The sequence below is a fragment of the Kryptolebias marmoratus genome, linkage group LG13, assembly GCF_001649575.2.
Source record: "Kryptolebias marmoratus isolate JLee-2015 linkage group LG13, ASM164957v2, whole genome shotgun sequence".
Taxonomy (NCBI): Eukaryota; Metazoa; Chordata; class Actinopteri; order Cyprinodontiformes; family Rivulidae; genus Kryptolebias; species Kryptolebias marmoratus.
The window spans coordinates 6,678,955-6,696,908 of NC_051442.1; the positions used below are offsets into that span (position 1 = coordinate 6,678,955).

General features: G+C 37.6%; 1 protein-coding gene across 1 annotated transcript in view; it reads right to left on the reverse strand.

Annotated features, from left to right (window-relative positions):
• Window positions 1-1,842: 1,842 nt before the first annotated feature.
• Window positions 1,843-17,954, reverse strand: part of pdlim4 (PDZ and LIM domain 4) — a 38,853-nt gene continuing 22,741 nt past the window's right edge. Inside the window, exons 4-7 of the mRNA XM_017421232.3 lie at window positions 10,897-11,189; window positions 8,554-8,711; window positions 4,326-4,476; window positions 1,843-2,777 (exon numbers count right to left, since the gene is read on the reverse strand). Coding sequence (XP_017276721.1) covers window positions 2,573-2,777; window positions 4,326-4,476; window positions 8,554-8,711; window positions 10,897-11,189 — 807 coding nt within the window. The 3' untranslated portion in view covers window positions 1,843-2,572. The remainder of the gene's footprint in view (window positions 2,778-4,325; window positions 4,477-8,553; window positions 8,712-10,896; window positions 11,190-17,954) is intronic.

The window sequence follows — 17,954 nt, forward strand, 5'->3', positions numbered from 1 at the left end:
TAATGACAGAGATACTGCATTTAAATCTAATCCAGTCAGACAGATTCCCTTTTCATAAAACCTGTTGCACAAAATGACAGATAACACACAACTCGGGCCTTAAATTTCCAAGAATTTTGGAGCTCTCAGATTGTTATTTTATCATTTTGATCCCCTTTTTTGTTTCCATCATCTATTGAATTTTTTCAAACTGTCACCAATAAGAACTGAACTGTATTGTTTTTGTTGTTTTTTAAAGACCAAATAACAATCTAGAGACAAAATATCACAAAAACTAAGACTTTTTAGTTAAACTTCATTCACTTTGTTTTAGTCTTTCTGAGCTGAGGGCCTCAAAAATGTCTTCCCCCACAGTAAGGCGTGGTTTGAAACATTGAGAACCCCTGCTTTAACTTGACTCGCCCGAGCTTCTTTAATTAGGAAGCTGTTAATTGTTTTTACAACGTTTCAGACAACCACTTTTAAAACGAGGATTAACTTTTCTCTGAGAAGTCTTGCTCAGTTTTTATGAACAGATTTACAGCCTCTGTGATGTGCAAGTCTGAGGAATTTTGTTACAAGACACAAATGCTGCAGCCTTGTGGTTTTAAAACTGTGTGGTGTGGAGAAAGAGCCGCCTCAGAACTCGGGTGTAAAACGAAGACAAATTGAGGGTCTTGTGTTTTTGGAAATTTTTGTGGGGAAGAAATCTTGCAGTTAGGACTAGAAAAGAATGTCAGCAATCACGTCATGGCACTGCACCTTTAATTTTTTATTTAGAACCAAGAAAAAAATAAAGGAAGAGTGAGTAATAAAAAAAATGAAGAAAAAATGTGTTAGCAGAACAATAAGTTAAATACAAGATTTGTGTCAAAGAAAATATTTAAAAGACATAAAATGCTTAAGCGTCTAATTGACAAGTTACTTTGTGTGTTAAAGCAATCACAATCAAACAAATATGTACAAAAATGTGGTGAAATTTCACATAATTTAAAGAAATTACTATTATAGATGAAAAACCAGCAGCTAAATAAGATAGAACATAAAATATTCTCAAATTTAAAAAAAAAAAAACATGAAAAATTTCTCTTTCACTTCAAATCGAAACAAATCTTGTCTGAAATATTGTCCAAATAAAATATACAATCATTCAGGACACATGGCTGCATAATAACACACTTATAATTTTTGCAAATGAACAATTTTGTGCTGGGAGAGAAAACGAGTCCTCCTCACACACCTCTCCTCTCTGCTCCCCCTGCTCTCAGAGGAAATGTTGAAATACATTTCATTTGCTTTGTGACCTTGGCTTTAATCAGACACATGAATTCATCGCAGGAAGGGAATTAAAATGATGCACATTTCCAACTTCTGTCTTTTTCTCTCCTCCAAGCGAAGACTGTAACAAATCTACGTTTGTACTGCATCCAAGACAACTCGAACGGTGAGTATTACTCCCACATGTTGTGGGCTGTTGGGTCCCAGTTTACAAGGGTTTTATTTAAACTTTGCATGGCTTTGTGTCTGGTCTCAGATGCACACAACCATTTTTAAAACCTGCCATCAGAACTGGAGAGCATTTTGGTATTAACATGGACAGGTTTTTACAAAAGCCCAGTGAGATTTTGTTTTGAAAACGAATCTTAAATCTTCCGTGTGAGAGCTGCACTTCTTCTTTTAGTCAAAGGCATGAAGGAGAAATGTCCTGAGAATATTGTCTCTGATTAAATGTCCACATTACATGTATTAACCCACTCAGACCTCAGAAAATGGTGACTACAATACTAAGTCACAACTAACAAACCATTGGATAGTTGCTGTAAAGTGAATTAAAAAGTAAAAACCCTAATTTTTCCCAATTCCTGCACAGAGCGTATGAAAATTGATTTGCGTGTAAATTAGAAACATGTACAGTAACTCTTGTTAACTTGAGTATAATGGTTAAACAAAGCAGTGTGAAACGATTAAACCTTAAAAACCAAAGGCTAACACCAGAAGTGAATATGTTTAACAAAATGCCAAAGTGTGCTGATTTTATAAAAGTTACATCCAATATTAGTTCCATCTGGGTTTAACAATAAACCTTTCTAAAAACAAAAAGTTAATCATGACACACATCAGTGATTAATTTTAAGGCTTTCCCTGGCAACCTGACAGACAGCCGGAGTAGTTATTGAAATCAAATGTAGTTTTTGTTTGATATTTGCAATTAAAGACATTTTATCTACAATCAAAATGTTTGTGATCTGAATATATATTTGAGAACACTGTTTTCTGACTACCAGCTTTTTCTCTTGAATACATTTCAATGTAAACACAACAGGTGAAAAATAAGGGTTTTCAGATTAAGAGGTTTTTTTTTTTTAGATTCATCAGCCCCAAGCCTTAATCTATCAACATACTTTAGTATTCCAAATATACATAACATTTATCTGTCAGTGTGAAAGTACTGATCTGGAATCAAACAACTCTCCCAAAAAGGCAAAACCGATCCAACATCAGCAGTCCTGATTGACAGAGCCTCATCAGTGTAGCCCCGTTCTACCATCTTTTGATTTCTCATTCAGATTACAATAATGTCAGTCTGCTCATTTCAGACCAACTCCACCTTGGAGTTGGGGTAAACAGCCACGACGTCGTAGCCCTCAGGGGGCTGGACGCGAGCCTTGGCGTGGGTCTCACAGTACAGATTGTCCTCGATAAAGAAGTAACCCCTCTGCTTCAGGTTGATGCCGCAGTCGTCGCACATGAAGCAGTCGGGATGGTAGAGTTTGTCTCTGGCCTTTACAATGGTGCCACTGCACAAAAAAAATAAAAATAAAACCGGTTAGCGATAAAAATCATGAGAACAGAAGTGAGTTATTCCAGTGATAAAATATGCTAAAGTATGGTGACTTTGGTGACTGAAAACTAGAAGATAAAAACTTTAATTTCAGTGTTCTGTGTGGCGTTTCAGTGTTTGGGCGTGTGCTCATTTTGTGCAAGAGCTTTGCCACACAGTAATAATTAAAATGTTTTTTGAGGATCACTTATTTCTGAGCCACAGATTTTTATAAATGTGTATTTGAGCTCAAAATAAATTTGTTTTAAAACTTAACTCCCCATTAAAAGAGTCACATTGTGGTTTAATTGCACCTTTTCAATTTCTCTTTAGAACATGGTTGGGCTGGGCAACTGAAATGGGGGAAAATGCAGACTTGTACAATGCTATAATGATAAACAAACAGTAAAACAGCATGTGTGAAAGCAGGTTTCAGAGAGGTGACTTCATCGCAGAAAGGCAACATAATGATGAAACACTTAAAAAGGCGAGACGTGATGATGAAATGAGTATGAGTGACTCATGGTTGTTTATTCAACTGTCTATTATCAATGCAAATCCACCATTATCATGTTTTATAGCTACTTATAACCCTGTGGGTATTTGAATGTGAATATCAGAGATGATTTCAAAGAGCACATTATGAGAGTGTTTTAAAGATCGTTAGTCACACCTAAAAAACTGAATGGCACATGTTTAATCCCCTGCCTTGCTACTAATAAATAAGTTTAGAAGCTCTGCACTTTTGCTTACACAATGAGAGCAGGTGTAAGAGCTTTAAATGCTCATTTGGTTTTACTGTCTGGACCTGGAATCCAGGGTAATGGCCATTAACTCATAACTCTGCTTCTCTTTTTAACCTCTTTTCCAATGAAGCCACATAACTTGCGGGGTAATCTCTTGACACAAGGCTCCATACATGCTCAAAATGCTGTAAAATGCTCAGAGGTCATAACAGGCTAACTGTGGCCTTGCAAGCCCCCACAAAGATCTCTTGTTAACAAGTAATGTAAGCACATGACATCACTGCTTACCTGCAGCTGCTTTTATAGAGGAGGGATTACCGGTGCTTGTGGTTACTTTGGCAAAGGGACAGTGTGTGTGTGAAAGTTTATGCACCTATGTGTAACTGCGCAGTAATTTGGGACAGGGTGTGGAGGATGGCTTTGATTAATCATTAATACAAATGTTCAGAGACGTTAGGGCCTGTTGGGGCAGGCTGATGGGTGTTAACCTCTTTGATTTTGATCACAGCAGAACACCGACTTTGCATAGTTCATGTCTAAAACTTTATGACCACAGACGATGTGACCAAATAAGTGGGAGAAATGCAATTTCCAGATGTGGTTTAAGTGTTTTAAACAGCAAATCGTTCAAAGGTGTATCATATTTATGAAATATGTTGACTCTTACTTGTGGTTGGTATAATTTAATGTCGGAAAAAATGTCACTCATCAACAAAGGAGTATGATTATGGTTTTTGCTCCTAATATAAACTTTTAATAATAAAAGGTGGTATACTTACACAATGCCATTACAGCAGCGTGTGCACTGTGGTAGCTTCTGAAGACCAGACATTGGGTTGGCAACTGGGTTGGTAATGGGGCTTCCCAACTTTGGTATCGGAGACCTGATTGGAGATTTTAGCTGTCTCAATCTCTCTGTCGGCGACATACCTAGTAGTAACAATACAATAAGAAAATAAATATAAGGACAAGAATAAGATGTAAATACGACAGACACAAACAAGTTTTCGAGAGAAATTCCTTTCACAACAGAAATCAAATAATCTGCATTTGATCTGAAAGATTGTTTCTAGAAACTCAAGGTGTCCACATAGTTCTAATAGACCTTATTAATCATTTGACCATTTTTACTATTTAACCTCAACGATGATCTACAACACTAATGTGTTAATGATTGTAGGAGCTTGGTTAACATTTCTCACAAACACTGGAGTTCAGCTTTTACAAAGGTAACAAGATGTATACGTGCTTTGAGAAACAAATGAAAAATTACAGTTTTCATTCACAGTTGTTTGTTTGGTTACCTTGAGGCAGAAAACCACATGGTAAAGTTAAGGAAAAAAAATCATGGTTTTGAGGTAAAACAGACTCTTTCAGCTGTCAGTGGTGTAACGTAAACCCTGACAGAGTTAAACAATCAAACCCTATCATTCTTTTTCTGACAAGGTCAGGCCACAGTGTGCATTTTTTACACCTCGGCAAGTCAAAACATGAGGCCAGCATGATACCCTGAACTTTCCTATCGTCCTTACATCATATTCACTACATTTCCCTTTTCTATCTTTATCCTATGCCCTGTCCTCCCCACGACTCCTCTGTGTCGCTTGCACTTTCCTGTGTGATCCATTTAAGGGTCAAATTCTGTTGTGGCACTTCCTGGTAGGAATCCATCAGTCAACTTGGCAAAACACCAGACAGGAAAGGCATCCCATGCTACAGAGTCCAAGATTTCATCGTTACACCACTATGCTACAAATCACACCATGAATTTCCCTGACAGACGATAAGATGTGATGACATTTATCTTACTGGAATGGGTGGCTGGATTTTTGTTAACTTTGAACAAAAATGTTACAATCCATTTAATAAATGGCACATAAATGATGGGGGTTGATGATCATGGAAATAAACATGGGTTAAAGCGTTCCCATAGATGCCTTGTTTTTTTTTAAGGGCTATCAGCTTAAACTGTCAAGTATTTAGTTATGCCTGCTTAGAGTGTATGAAAGTGACAAGCTTTGTGTTGGATGTCTGAACCACTTCAGTGGTTCTAAGCACAGCAAGGCACATCAGAGGAGCACATGCCCAAACTGCAGCATGACCTCCCTTCACTGATGATGTGCCAACAGAGGATATTCAGGCCAAAAGACCAGCTATGACTACCACTAACCACAGTTTAATTACCCTGCATCTGGAGCCTGACTCAAAGCACCACCTATTCCTCAGTAACAGTTATCATGTGACTGGACGTGTTTGAGAGCTGAAATTAGGTGTTGTTTGTGGGATTAATGCGTCTATAACCTAAAAATTAACTCTAGGAAAACATTTAATGTTCAACACTTTCTAAGAAAGACAAAGGCTGACTGATAAAGGCTTTTCAAAGAAACTCCAGCCTATGTTTAAAAAGCAGGATCAATGAGGTCTTGTTTAGTCTTGCTTATATCGTACATTTTTAAAAAAAGATAGAGCACATAAAGCAGGCCTTTTACATTTAATCAACGAAACACATCAAGTTTTAAAAAACACTTTTATCAAAATAAAATAAGTCTTTTTGTAAACTATTCTTAAATTTAGGTTAGTCAATATTCTGGATCTGGTGAATGGTGGTGTGCGCCAAAGCTGAGACCACTTTGGGGTTGTTTTTGTGGGTAATGAATCTCCCAAGTTCTTGTAAGTGGCACATTGTAAAAGAGGGAAAGCTGCAGTGAAGCATCAACAGAGGTTCATTTCTTCAGGCATCTTCAGGTATGACTGAACAAAACCCAAAATGGTACAGTTACTGCAAATGGTGCAAAAACGGTTCCAAAATAAATCACAGTTAAACTCCATCTCAATATGTCTGAGTCTGAATAATCTACTTCCTATATGACTTTTCTACTGCGGCTATTCCTTTTGGCTTTATCTGTTTTGACTAATATTTTTGTAAAATTCCCTCCTTTGCAAAAGCACGATGTTATGTTGCTTTATCATCCACCTCTATTTCATTCACACTGGTATCAAACTGTGTTAGAGCCTGTGGAATTCAGGCTAAATTGACCCTTGTGTTTATGCTAACTTTAAAATCCCCTAAAAGTCAACATGGCCTCTGCAGGAGTTTTCGCCTTCAAACGGGGACCAGCTAAAGGGATTTGAAAGGCTGACAAAGAAGCACACATTCAAAAGAATGATGATTCAACTTAAAGCTGAGTGTCAAATGTCAGCTTGCCTTTTTCCCTCGTTATGAGGCCGTTTAAAAACAACAACAGAGGTGTGTGCAACATCTGTGGCTAGATTACACATTCTCACACAGATTAAATGACACTTATGAACACTAACAAAGAGACACACAGCTTTTAAGAGGGTCCCAATGTAAACTTGAGGCGTCTCCATGTTTCACCGAGGGCTTTAAGTGTCAGTCAGGGTCGCAAACTGAAAGACAACTGATAGCAGAAAAAGGAGGTTGCTTTTCATCTCTTTGCTCCATCAGCAGTGTTATATTCTGTCTTCCTACAGTTGCTTTCATTTGTCATTAGCATCTGTCTTCTTCAGGTCTTAGTGTAATAATCCTTGAAATGGTTTTAGAAGTGATAAATTAGGGGAACGGTGTGGTTTGGCTCTATTCTAGGTAAGGCTTCACCGCAGGAGCAGTTTGCATTGTTTCTTGTGCTGGGAATTATTCTGTCAGCTTTTTTTACATCAAAGGAGCCTGAAATATTATGACAATATTTTACCAAAAAAAGAAAATCAGGGAGTGCATTAGTTTACACATTTTTGAAACAGTTTATGTTTCCATTTCAATGTCTGTATTATATATAACAGGATAACAGGAAAGACGGTGATTTTTACAATGTAAAATGGTCATTTAAAGCTGACAATTCTTCATAAATTAACTTCGACAAAGGACTTTTCTCATGGATATGTTTGTGATAGTAGAAAAACGTTAAAAGAAGCATTAGTTATTAATAACTGGTGCTACTGGGTTTATAGTCCATTTCTGCAGGGACATGCAAGCACTTGGCTTCTTATTAGCAGTCCTGAAACTTTTGTCCTGCATCAGTGGTAAACGTGAAACTTGAAAAGAAGGTTTTAGTTCCAGGGATTAGCTTTTTTCTGCTGCTGTCAGCATCACATGACCCTTCCACAAAACTGGAATGCCAAGTTGTCAGACAGAAAAGCCATATTTCTCACTTTATTGTCTTTTGTGAAGTTTCTTTAGCAGTAAACTTCCCTCCTCTGCAAATTCATCCATAAATGAGCTATTTAAAAATACTTTGTTTCGCTCTCTCTTCCTCTAGTCTCTACTTTTCTTTGTTTTAATCTCCCTCTCCCTTCCAATCCGTCTTCTAACTTCATTGTCTATGTTTTCCTATAAAAGGAAAACTATGCAGCTAAGATGGAGGAGCTCTTAACAGATGGGGAGAGACTGCTTGAGCAGGAGTCTCATCTACAGAGCAATAAATTTATTTTAAATGTCCAGTTTACATGTCCAGTTTGTGAGAAATGCAGTAATTAAAGCATGATGAACCACATACTTATTCCGTACCTGCTTTATACTTAGAGCAAATATTTGTATTGTGATACTTGATAGTATTGAGATAGTAAACTGATATAACACTTTCTGGGCAGGTTTTGATACCCAGTTATTTCATTGTACTATCATTTCTAAAGTAAATACATACATCTATTGTTTTGATGAGAATATCTGCCAATTTTATGTTAAACAACAGAGTTCTTGTGCTTAACATCTGACTGGATAAAGACACAATTTAAATATACTTTTTATTAAGAGAAATTCTGACCACAATATTGCACTATTTTCTGAACCTAATCAACTAATAAAAAAAGCAATAATTAGTCTGAAGCAAGATATCTTTAGATTTGTCAGCCATTCTTAAGCATAATGATTTCAGTTAATGGAATACAACACATTTGGTAGTATGTTTGTGCATTAGGTAAAAGTTAGAGAGCACTCACTCTACTCTAATTTATTGCTCCACTATTGATATATTTAAAACCATAAATTCCTACCTCCATCCTCAGCTTCCAGAATCTCCTGCAGGTATTTGAAGGAGCCAGACTGTTTGGGCTCAGAGGCCGGCTCTTCGTAGTCCTGCAGCATCTTGTAGACATCTGACTGGGGGTTGAAACCATTACGGCCCCCAGGGGACTGTAGGGGAGGCTCTGGGCTGCGAAGCAAAAAGGAAGCCATTGTCAGTAGTAGGTTTTTGCAAGGGAGCTGACTTATGATGACTGGGGGAAGGATAACAAATACATTTTTCTTTAGTAACCACTGGGGGGGAATAAAAAGAAACTCCTATAATGGTATTATTAATTTAATAATTTATTGGTGTAATTTACCCACAGCATGAAGGTTTCTGGTGTGGATGTCAGCAGGAATCTCTCAGCAGAACATATGCTTTTTTTTTTTTTTTTACTGGATTTATTTTTCAGTCTTTCTTTCTTTTGATTATTCTGGGTTCCTCCCACGATCCAAAAACATGCATGTTAGGTTAATTAGAGGTTCTAAACTGAATGTAGGTTTGAGTGAGCGTGTTTGCCTCTGTGTTGGCCCTGTGATGAACTGCAGATCTGTTCTGGGTGACCCTCATTTCTCAACCTACGGCAGCCTGGATAGAAGCAAGTTCCAGTGTGGCCTTGAGCAAAATAAAGTTCGGTTAGGATATGGACAAAAGATACTATTGAAAACACCAAAGTGGAATTTTTGTAGTTATATTTGGGTTTTTCTTTCAAAAATTTATTTTAGTGTTTGTTGTCTAATCTTAAAAACAGGATTATTTTTTGTAAAATGTTATGCTTATTCTTTTGCATTTAAGTTTGTTGTACTTTTGTGTTTGTTGTTGCATTTTGGGATTATTTTCTTAAGTTTGTTGTTAGGTTCTTTATTTGATTCATGTGTTTTATTGTGTTTTCTAATTTGTTGTATATTTTGTTTAGTTATGTAGTAAATGAGTAATATATTTACTGAAACTAAACATTTGGAGAATTTCTCTTGGTGCAATAAGTGCTGTTATTATCCATGATATTTATTATGTTTTTGCTTTAGAAAAAAGTTTGAAAGAAGTTCAATGTTTATCTTATTCAAACAAAAGATGTAGAGTTATTCAAACAGATTTTGACAGAATTAGACTCCACTAAAGTACAATTAGAAGAGTATACTTTCTAGTTAGTCTGCATGCAATTCCACATGCATACAGTCTTAATTGCAACACCTGTGTGTTGCGGATCTGCATGCTCATTACTCCACGAGATTACTCCTAAATCTGTGGATAAATTTCAGCTCAGAACAGATTTAAACTTACAAACATTGGGGCTGCTGACAGATGAGTGTAAATCCAGACACACTTAACAGCACGTTTGTCTCCAGGCTCCTTTTTAGGAGCACGAGTGTGTATATAAGCGAAAGGTCTGAGCTACAGTGAGGTGAAACTGGGTGACAGAGAGAAATGGCAGCAGTGAGTGGGCAGGAGAAAGTGAGTGACATCAAGCTATGCGTAGTGTTAAATCTGTGTTTAACTTTTTGTGAATGCTTGGAGACCTGGGAATTAACAGTCTGATTACTGGGAACTCTGGGAGTTCTGCAGAGGATGTTTACTGGAGGACAGAAGACATGCCTTTATTGCCCACTGGAAAGGATGCAAAACAACAAATCGCTTTTCCAGGATATCAGGGCTGTCAGTGCAAGTGTGTTCAAAGTGTGTGTGTTTGGGCGTGAAGGGGTGGGGTGCAAGCGCATGTGTGTGTTAGGCCCCTCACATACCTACATCTGCTAAGTGTAAAATACTGCAGCTCAGCTTTTAAACAAAATCCTACCTTGAGAAGTTTTAACAAGAGAAAGTTTGATGGATTTTAAAAACAGTCGCTAGAAACGTGCTACTATTTCCTTGTGTGTTTTTCTCACAGCGTTGTGTGCAATGAGGCTGATCTGGGAAATTTCATGGAGAGATATTTTGAAAGCCGATAAGCCCTTACCTAAAAGCTAGAGCTTAGATAAGGTTCATGGTTCTCTTGTTTTTTTTACAGGATCACACAGAAACTAAAAACACGGCTCTCTGCTCATTCTTTAATCTGTGTTTCGGGAGATGAACACGATAAAAAACATCTCAAAGTCAAGTTGAATGTTCTGTAGAGAGCACAAATAAGTAAAACTCTAAAGATAAGGAGCAAAGTTTGGTTTGAAATGTTAATTGTTCAATCTAATTTGTGCAGTTTGATTGAAGTTTGTTTAGTTACTAATTAAAACCCTAATAGTAAGTATGAGTTAATCCACTTGTGCTATCAGTCTTATAAGTTGTTGTTGAACATTAGTCCTGTTAAATTTTGTTTAGAATAAAAAAAGAAAAATTGTCTTACCTGTGTGTGGCACTCAGGCTGAGACCCCCCATTTTGTTTGGCAGAGCTCTGTCTTCGTTACTACCATTGGGAGTATAAAGACCCGCTGGGTTGTTGTACTGAGCATGCCCGGTCCCATTCCCGTAACCATAGCTGTAGCCGTTGTTGGGTCTGGAGTGTCCATTATTCAGGTGAGTGAGCTGAGGAGGCTGAGGGGGCTGAGGGGGCTGAGAGGGCTGAGGGGACTGCGGTTCAGAGGAATATGAAGGTTTCCGACCAATGCTGCCATAACCACAGGTGATGGGATGGAAGTTCTACAAACACAGAAAGAAAAACAAGCAAAAAAAAAATTACATGCTTGAAGAATTCTTTTTATTCTTGTTTGGTTTAAAGTACATGAAAATATCTTAAAACATCTTAGATATCAGAAATGGTTAAGTGGGAATTGACCCATTACAGCACCGATGGTGTGTTTTGGCTTAGTGAGTGAAAAGGGAGTGAGAAAACAAGCACAAAGCTGTCCTGAATAGAAAACTGCAATTCTTCCGAGACAAAAATAAATTAGGCTTCACAAAAGTAAGGCTCATTTCTGCTTTTCCCTTTTCAATACCAACATACACACATACACATAGACAGAGGTTTATGTCAGACTTAGAGCCAATATTCCTGTCAAAACAAAATATCTTCTGCGGAGTAAATATTGAGCTTTCTTTGGTAACTACTTCTCTAAACTGAAACGTTTATGGATCCTGACAGGGCTTAGATAGTTAAACAATAAACAATATTTCTGACATGATTACGCAGACCTTCCATATAGCTACTCTGTTGGAACAGTTTAGAAAAATTTGCAGGACTAATGCAAGACAGATGCATTAGACACCTACATAACTCCACTGTATACTTAGCAAGTTTGTTTAGGCTAAGGTCAGAGCCCTCTTCATGCATTTGCACAAACGCCATGGTGATTTCATCGAGCCGCTCACTGTGTACTGCAGCTATCAGCACAGTTCAGAGATAATGCTCGCTGGCAGCCAGCCTCATCTGTCTCAGACCCAACTGTACAGATAAAGTTTTATTGCGAAGCTCGTGCTGATGTCACCACTTCTGATAGTGTTTTAAAACTTTGAATTTCAAAAGATATCCAGGAGTTTTGAATGACTAAACAGGGCTGCACACTGTCGTGGCGTCAGACTATAAACATTTCAGCTGAGATGGAGAACCTTGTTTACAAGTTCAGCCGTACAGCCACATGAGAGGAAAACTGTTGTAACTTCAAGCCACTGGGCTGAGTGTCCATGTGTGTCCATGTGTATAAATGTGTGTTTTGGGCTGATTTAAAGCGCCTTAGCCACAGGTGGTAGAGGTTCACTGCCTCTTCAGGCAGGACTCCTCTCATTTCAACAGATGAATCTGCTGGATGTCATCCTGCCTGGACCACACACACACAGACAGACACAAAAACACACACACACACACACACACACAATCAGCGTTTTTTCACATTTTGGATTCTTCTCTACACCAGCAAGCCCACATTATGAACTTAAAACCACACTCTGTCATTGCTTTGAATGCCTCAGTTATAGCTGATGACTTTCAGAAAAAGGTAAAACACCTACTCTCCCTGAAACCTCGACATTAGAGACAAATTAAACCAGAAACTCTTTGAGCAAGGTCTTACCAGACAAAGGTGACATAAATTAGAACTGCATCACCAAATCGAGACAAAGAAACATCCAGCTCCTTCCGGATGACTCATTGAGAAACCTAGACACTAAATCGTGATTACAACAACAGATCCAAACACGCCAAACTAGATCCTATTTGTTATCTTTAGCTCCCCTTACACAGACAGTTGACCTCATGGGAATTGAGTAAAACCTTATTTCACCTTCCATGTTTTCGTGTTTGGAGGAACTGATTTTTTACACGCAAGAAGTGTGAACGCTGGGAGAGATCCAAAATTAAAGACAAGTTTCATTTTAAAGTTTGCATGAAATATTTTTTTTTTTTTTGAGGTCAGATGAAAATGTGAGGACTAGGATAAGATTGGAGCATCCTTTTTAAAAGACATTGTCAGTATATACGCTTCTCCTTACCACACCTCTGTTCCAAAATTCTAAACTTCACAATATCTTATTTAATCTTATTTTAAAAAAATTTTCCATTTCTAGTATTTAACTGCACTTCTATTTCATCCCTTAATGTTTTCTGGGTCTATCAACTTCCTAAGAATATATCCACAACTCAGGACAAAATGTCTTCAATAAGAAATCACTGTCTCTACATTGCCTTTTAGTATTCATTACTCATTTCTTATTTTTATACAACACTAAATCCCCTGATAATGATCAGAAGAATAACTGATACAAGCATACAAGTTCATTCTTGCCTGAGAATAAAGCAAGTGGAGGAAAAACCCCTGAGAATAGATTTAGTTACACACTCCTGTTGGAACTTGACAGTAATGACATTACATTTATGATACTGATCTAAACAAACATGACCAGAAAGGTTCAGGTAATCTATTGTAGACACAGAAATGAAGTTTTCAAATGAGACATAAAAGGCAAAGATCTGACTGTTGTGTTGAATGAGAGAAACATCACCCCGAACAAAGACTCAAGGAATGTTTATATAGGCTACAGTGGTAAAATTGTTTCAGGTAGCCTTTGGGAAGCCCAACTACATAAATGAATTCATAAAAATAAACTTTTTTTTTTTTTTTTTTTTTTTTTTTTTTTTACATACGTCATGTAGAATATTATTGAATGATAAAACATTGGTGTAAAGCGTTGAAAATCCTGTAGCATAATCCAATAAAATACCCCAAACTGATTTGTGGATAAGTGAGTGACGTGTTCAGATATGTTGCTCCTTCTGTTTAGTAAGCCACTAGTATAGCCTTTTGAGTATACCTTGATGTTAAACTACTGCCCTTGAAAAATACATATTACATATAATTATCTGTAAAAATCATTGTCATTCCAGCACGTTCAGTAGATGTAGAATTGTCTTACTGTCCTTAACCCAGGCCCTTTCAGGTGTGTGTAAGATAAATACAATTATAGAAGCACAAACCTGTTTTCACCCTAGCACACCTGTCTGAGATGGTTTGACTCCATCTGTTTGAAATGAACTCAACCCTTCCTTTAAATCATTCCTTTGTCTTTTTTTTCCTCCTAACGCTCTTTCCTCCCTAACTGTGCTCGCCTGTTCCACAGATATTTACTTTAGAATGATGGTAGATTTATAAGGCAGAACATCTGGTGCTTGCCTTATAAAAATGCCAGTTTGGTTACATTTAGGACCTGTAAGTGCTTTCAAGCTGCTATAACGGTACAGCAAGAAAGTTTCTTTTGATTACACATATCAGCTTTGAGCCAACTGTCTCCTTAAAAAGATTTATTCTTTCATTTTAGGTCTGGACTGCAAAATTCATGGAACTTTTGTCTTTAGGTGAAAGTTTATTATGTTGAATACCTTATCACCCCAATTCCCCAGGTAACCCTTCCATTTTAGTCAAAACAACTGAAAACCACTATGAGCAACTCAAACCAGAAACTCAACAAAACAGCACCTGTGAGGTCATCTATTTTCTCTTTCCTCTCTCTTGAGAATGAATGCACTTTAATTGTCCCCCATAGCATGACTGCACACCTGCTGGTTTAGTGGAAAACAAAATGGAGACAAAAAAAAGATAAGGAAATGAAGTAACTATTTATGAGGCAGCATTGTCTACTGCTCATAAATCCAGAAAACCCAGTGATTTCACTGACCTGTTTTCCAGTGGCAGCTGAGCATAGCTAATGATTCACGAAAACTGGCAGTGAATGAAACTATGTACTTAAAGAAAGAGCCATGAAGGAGACAATAAAGGAAGGAGAAGAAACTTGATATTTGGTTTTTGGGTATTCAACTTTGATTGTACTTACTGAGGTGCTTAAAGCCAAGACGCACAAATGTTCTGTTTTTAATAACTTGACAAAAGTTACTCTGATAGCAGTCTAAGTGGGACAGCGCCTTAAAACAGAACTTCAATTAAGCTGGGATGAAGAGTGGTGTGGGTGTAAGGTGGAGGCCTGTAATTTGAATCATATGCCTACGTTTAACTGAGATCCAGAAAGTCATGATAATGCACACACATGCACCACATTCTGTCTCAACTGCCTCCTGGGTGGTTGTATCCCTCTGGACATTCAAAATTAGGATTTTAACATGGTACTCTGCACCAATAACCAAACACAAACCAATCCTTTACGGTTCCCTGGGCCTGGAGAGACGGTGCAGTGTGCAAGAGTAGACTGTTAGTGTTGTGGGAAAAATTATTGAAACTGTGGGTTCTAATTTATGACAACAGAATATATTTTATCAGTTTTCTCCATAAAATCCTTCCATTATTTTTTGTGAAAAACCCATTAGTCTATATATTTTTTACCTGTTGCGTAGTAAACACTTTAATGTATATAGATGGACACAATGAGAAGGACCCTTACATTTTATGATCATCTGGTCTACCTCATTGTGAGCAGTAAAACCTAAACCAATAAAAATGAATAAAAATTCTGCACATACAGTAAAAAAAAAAAAATCCAGAATCAAAAAGAGTGCAAAGAGTAAAAAGAGACAAATATGAAATGATTCTTTAAGTTTAAAAAAAAAAACTAATTTTGAAATCACGCTTACTGTATGTGATTAAGCCTGGACAGGTGCAACCTCTGAGAAATGAAGAACAGAGGGCTTTTAGTTCATCTCATCCACAGTCTGCTGACAGCCAAAGCAGAGCAGGAAATGCTCCAAACCTTGAGACTGATCTGGCCATTTTGAGGATTACTGTGTAATTAGTGAACACGGAAAAACAAAAACAGAGCTTGCAGGTAGGTGGTCTAAAAAGATTGTTTTGTGATGCACTATAAATCTGTAAAAGAACCTTCAAAAGTCTCAATCGCCTGCTGAACTTTTTAAACACTATACTCCCAGGGTTTTTTTATGTCAATCTTTCTTCTCCATTTTTTAATTGTCTCGTGTTTTTAAACGTTTTTTTTTTTTTTTAAATTACTGATTTTGGAAAATAATTATCTTGTTCTTGTTTGTCATGCACAAGCTTTTGTTTTAAAAGTAAAATTCATTTTCAAGCAGAAAAGGAATTACGGTCTGTAAGTCATGCAAAGACTTTTTCTGTCAGCTCCTATTAATGTTAGCTTAGAGAATTTGCTTTCAGCTGCCAGCTCCTGGGCCGAGACTGGAAGCTTCAAGTGACGTGCAATTCAAACCTTTCAGCTTCCACACTGTGAGGCCTCATTCTTTCCACAGGACTATAGTGCTAGGCCACATTAGCTCTCACTATAATGATGGGTTAGCTTCCATGAATGACACTGAGGAACTGTGAGCCAAAACATTGCTGTTTGCCTTGAAGTATGGCCGTAGGACATTCCCACTTACTTAAATCTGCAACTGTACACTGTAGCATGAGAGAAGAAATTAAAAAAAAAATCTGCAATGTTGTTAATTAACTGTTGATTGACTGGTGCAAAAAAATATTCCTAAAGGAAACCTTATTACCAAATGGTAAAACACATTGTGAAGTGAGATAAATCTTTACAAGCTTGAGAGGTACACTGTTTTGCCAAAAGTACTCCCTCATCTCCCTTCACATGCATATGAACTTGAGTGACATCCCATTCTTAATCCATAGGGTTTATTATGATGTTAACCCACCCTTTGCAGAAAGAACGGCTTCAACTCTTCTGGGAAGGCTTTCCACAAAGTTTAAGAGTGCTTATGGGAACTTTTGACCATTCTTCCAGAAGCTCATTTGTGAGGTCAGACACCGATGTTGGATGAGAAGGCCTGGCTCACAACCTCTGCTCTAATTCATCCCAAAGGTGTTCTATCAGGTTAAGGTCAGGACTTTGCAGGCCAGTCAAGTTCTTCAACACCAAACTCACTCATCCATGTATTTATGAACCTTGCTTTGTGGACTGGTGCACAGTCATGTTAGAACAGGAAGGGGCCATCCCCAAACTGTTCCCACAAAGTTGAGAGCATGAAAGTGTCCAAAATGTCTTGGTATGCTGAAGCATTATAATTCCTTTCACTGGAACTAAGCAGCCAAGCCCAACTCCTGATAACAATCCCACACCATAATCTCCCCCTCCACCAAACTTTACACTTGGGACAATGCAATCAGACAACCTCCAAACCCAGACTCGTCCATCAGATTGAAGACACTTTGTCACTCTAGAGAACACGTCTTCATTGCTCTAGAGTCCAGTGGTGATGTGCTTTACACCACTTCATCTGATCCTTTGCATTACACTTGATGATGAATCTATCCATCCATCCATCCATTAATTTTATTTACCTACTTTTTGTGCTGAGTTGCGGGAGAGCTGGTGCCTGTCTCCGGTGGTCATTGTGCGTGAGGTGGGGTCTGAGGAAATCTTATTCAAGATAAATCATTTTTTTAATTTACTTTAGTGTAGAGGCTATGCAAATTACTGATAGAAAAAGAAACATCCTAAATCATTGGAGGATATCTTTAAGGTAAAATGTGGTTGTGAAAGTTTCACATGGGATTTATGCTGGTTTAGTTATGACACATTATCGTTACCTCATCCCTGCTTTCCCACTGTAACACAATTACTTCTATTTTAGGAAATTGTGTATGACATCCAGTGGCCTGTGGACAGTCGTGACAAAATATGAGCAAAGTTCCTTGGAATAAAATCATACAGTTCCATTAAATTTCTCCCTGCGCAAGTGAAAACAACCGTAAAAGTAATCCAGTCATATGCCTGCTTGGAGCTTCACCAAAAATACTGCATTTCCTCTCAAGCTCTCAAGGTGAAGGGAAACCCCTCATAGCTTCCATGTGTCGCTTCCTGCTCAGTAGAAAAATCCCACACAGTCAGGCTGGAATTTCCAACAGGAGTTCAAAATTAAAAAGAGGAAATGTCAAATACAGAATACGATGAAGGATGCCAACAATGGATCTGGAGCTCTTCATGTCTGCTCCTTTGGCAATTCAGTGTGTCTTTAGTTTCAATTCTCATCCTGCTAATGAAAGTATGCTGCTT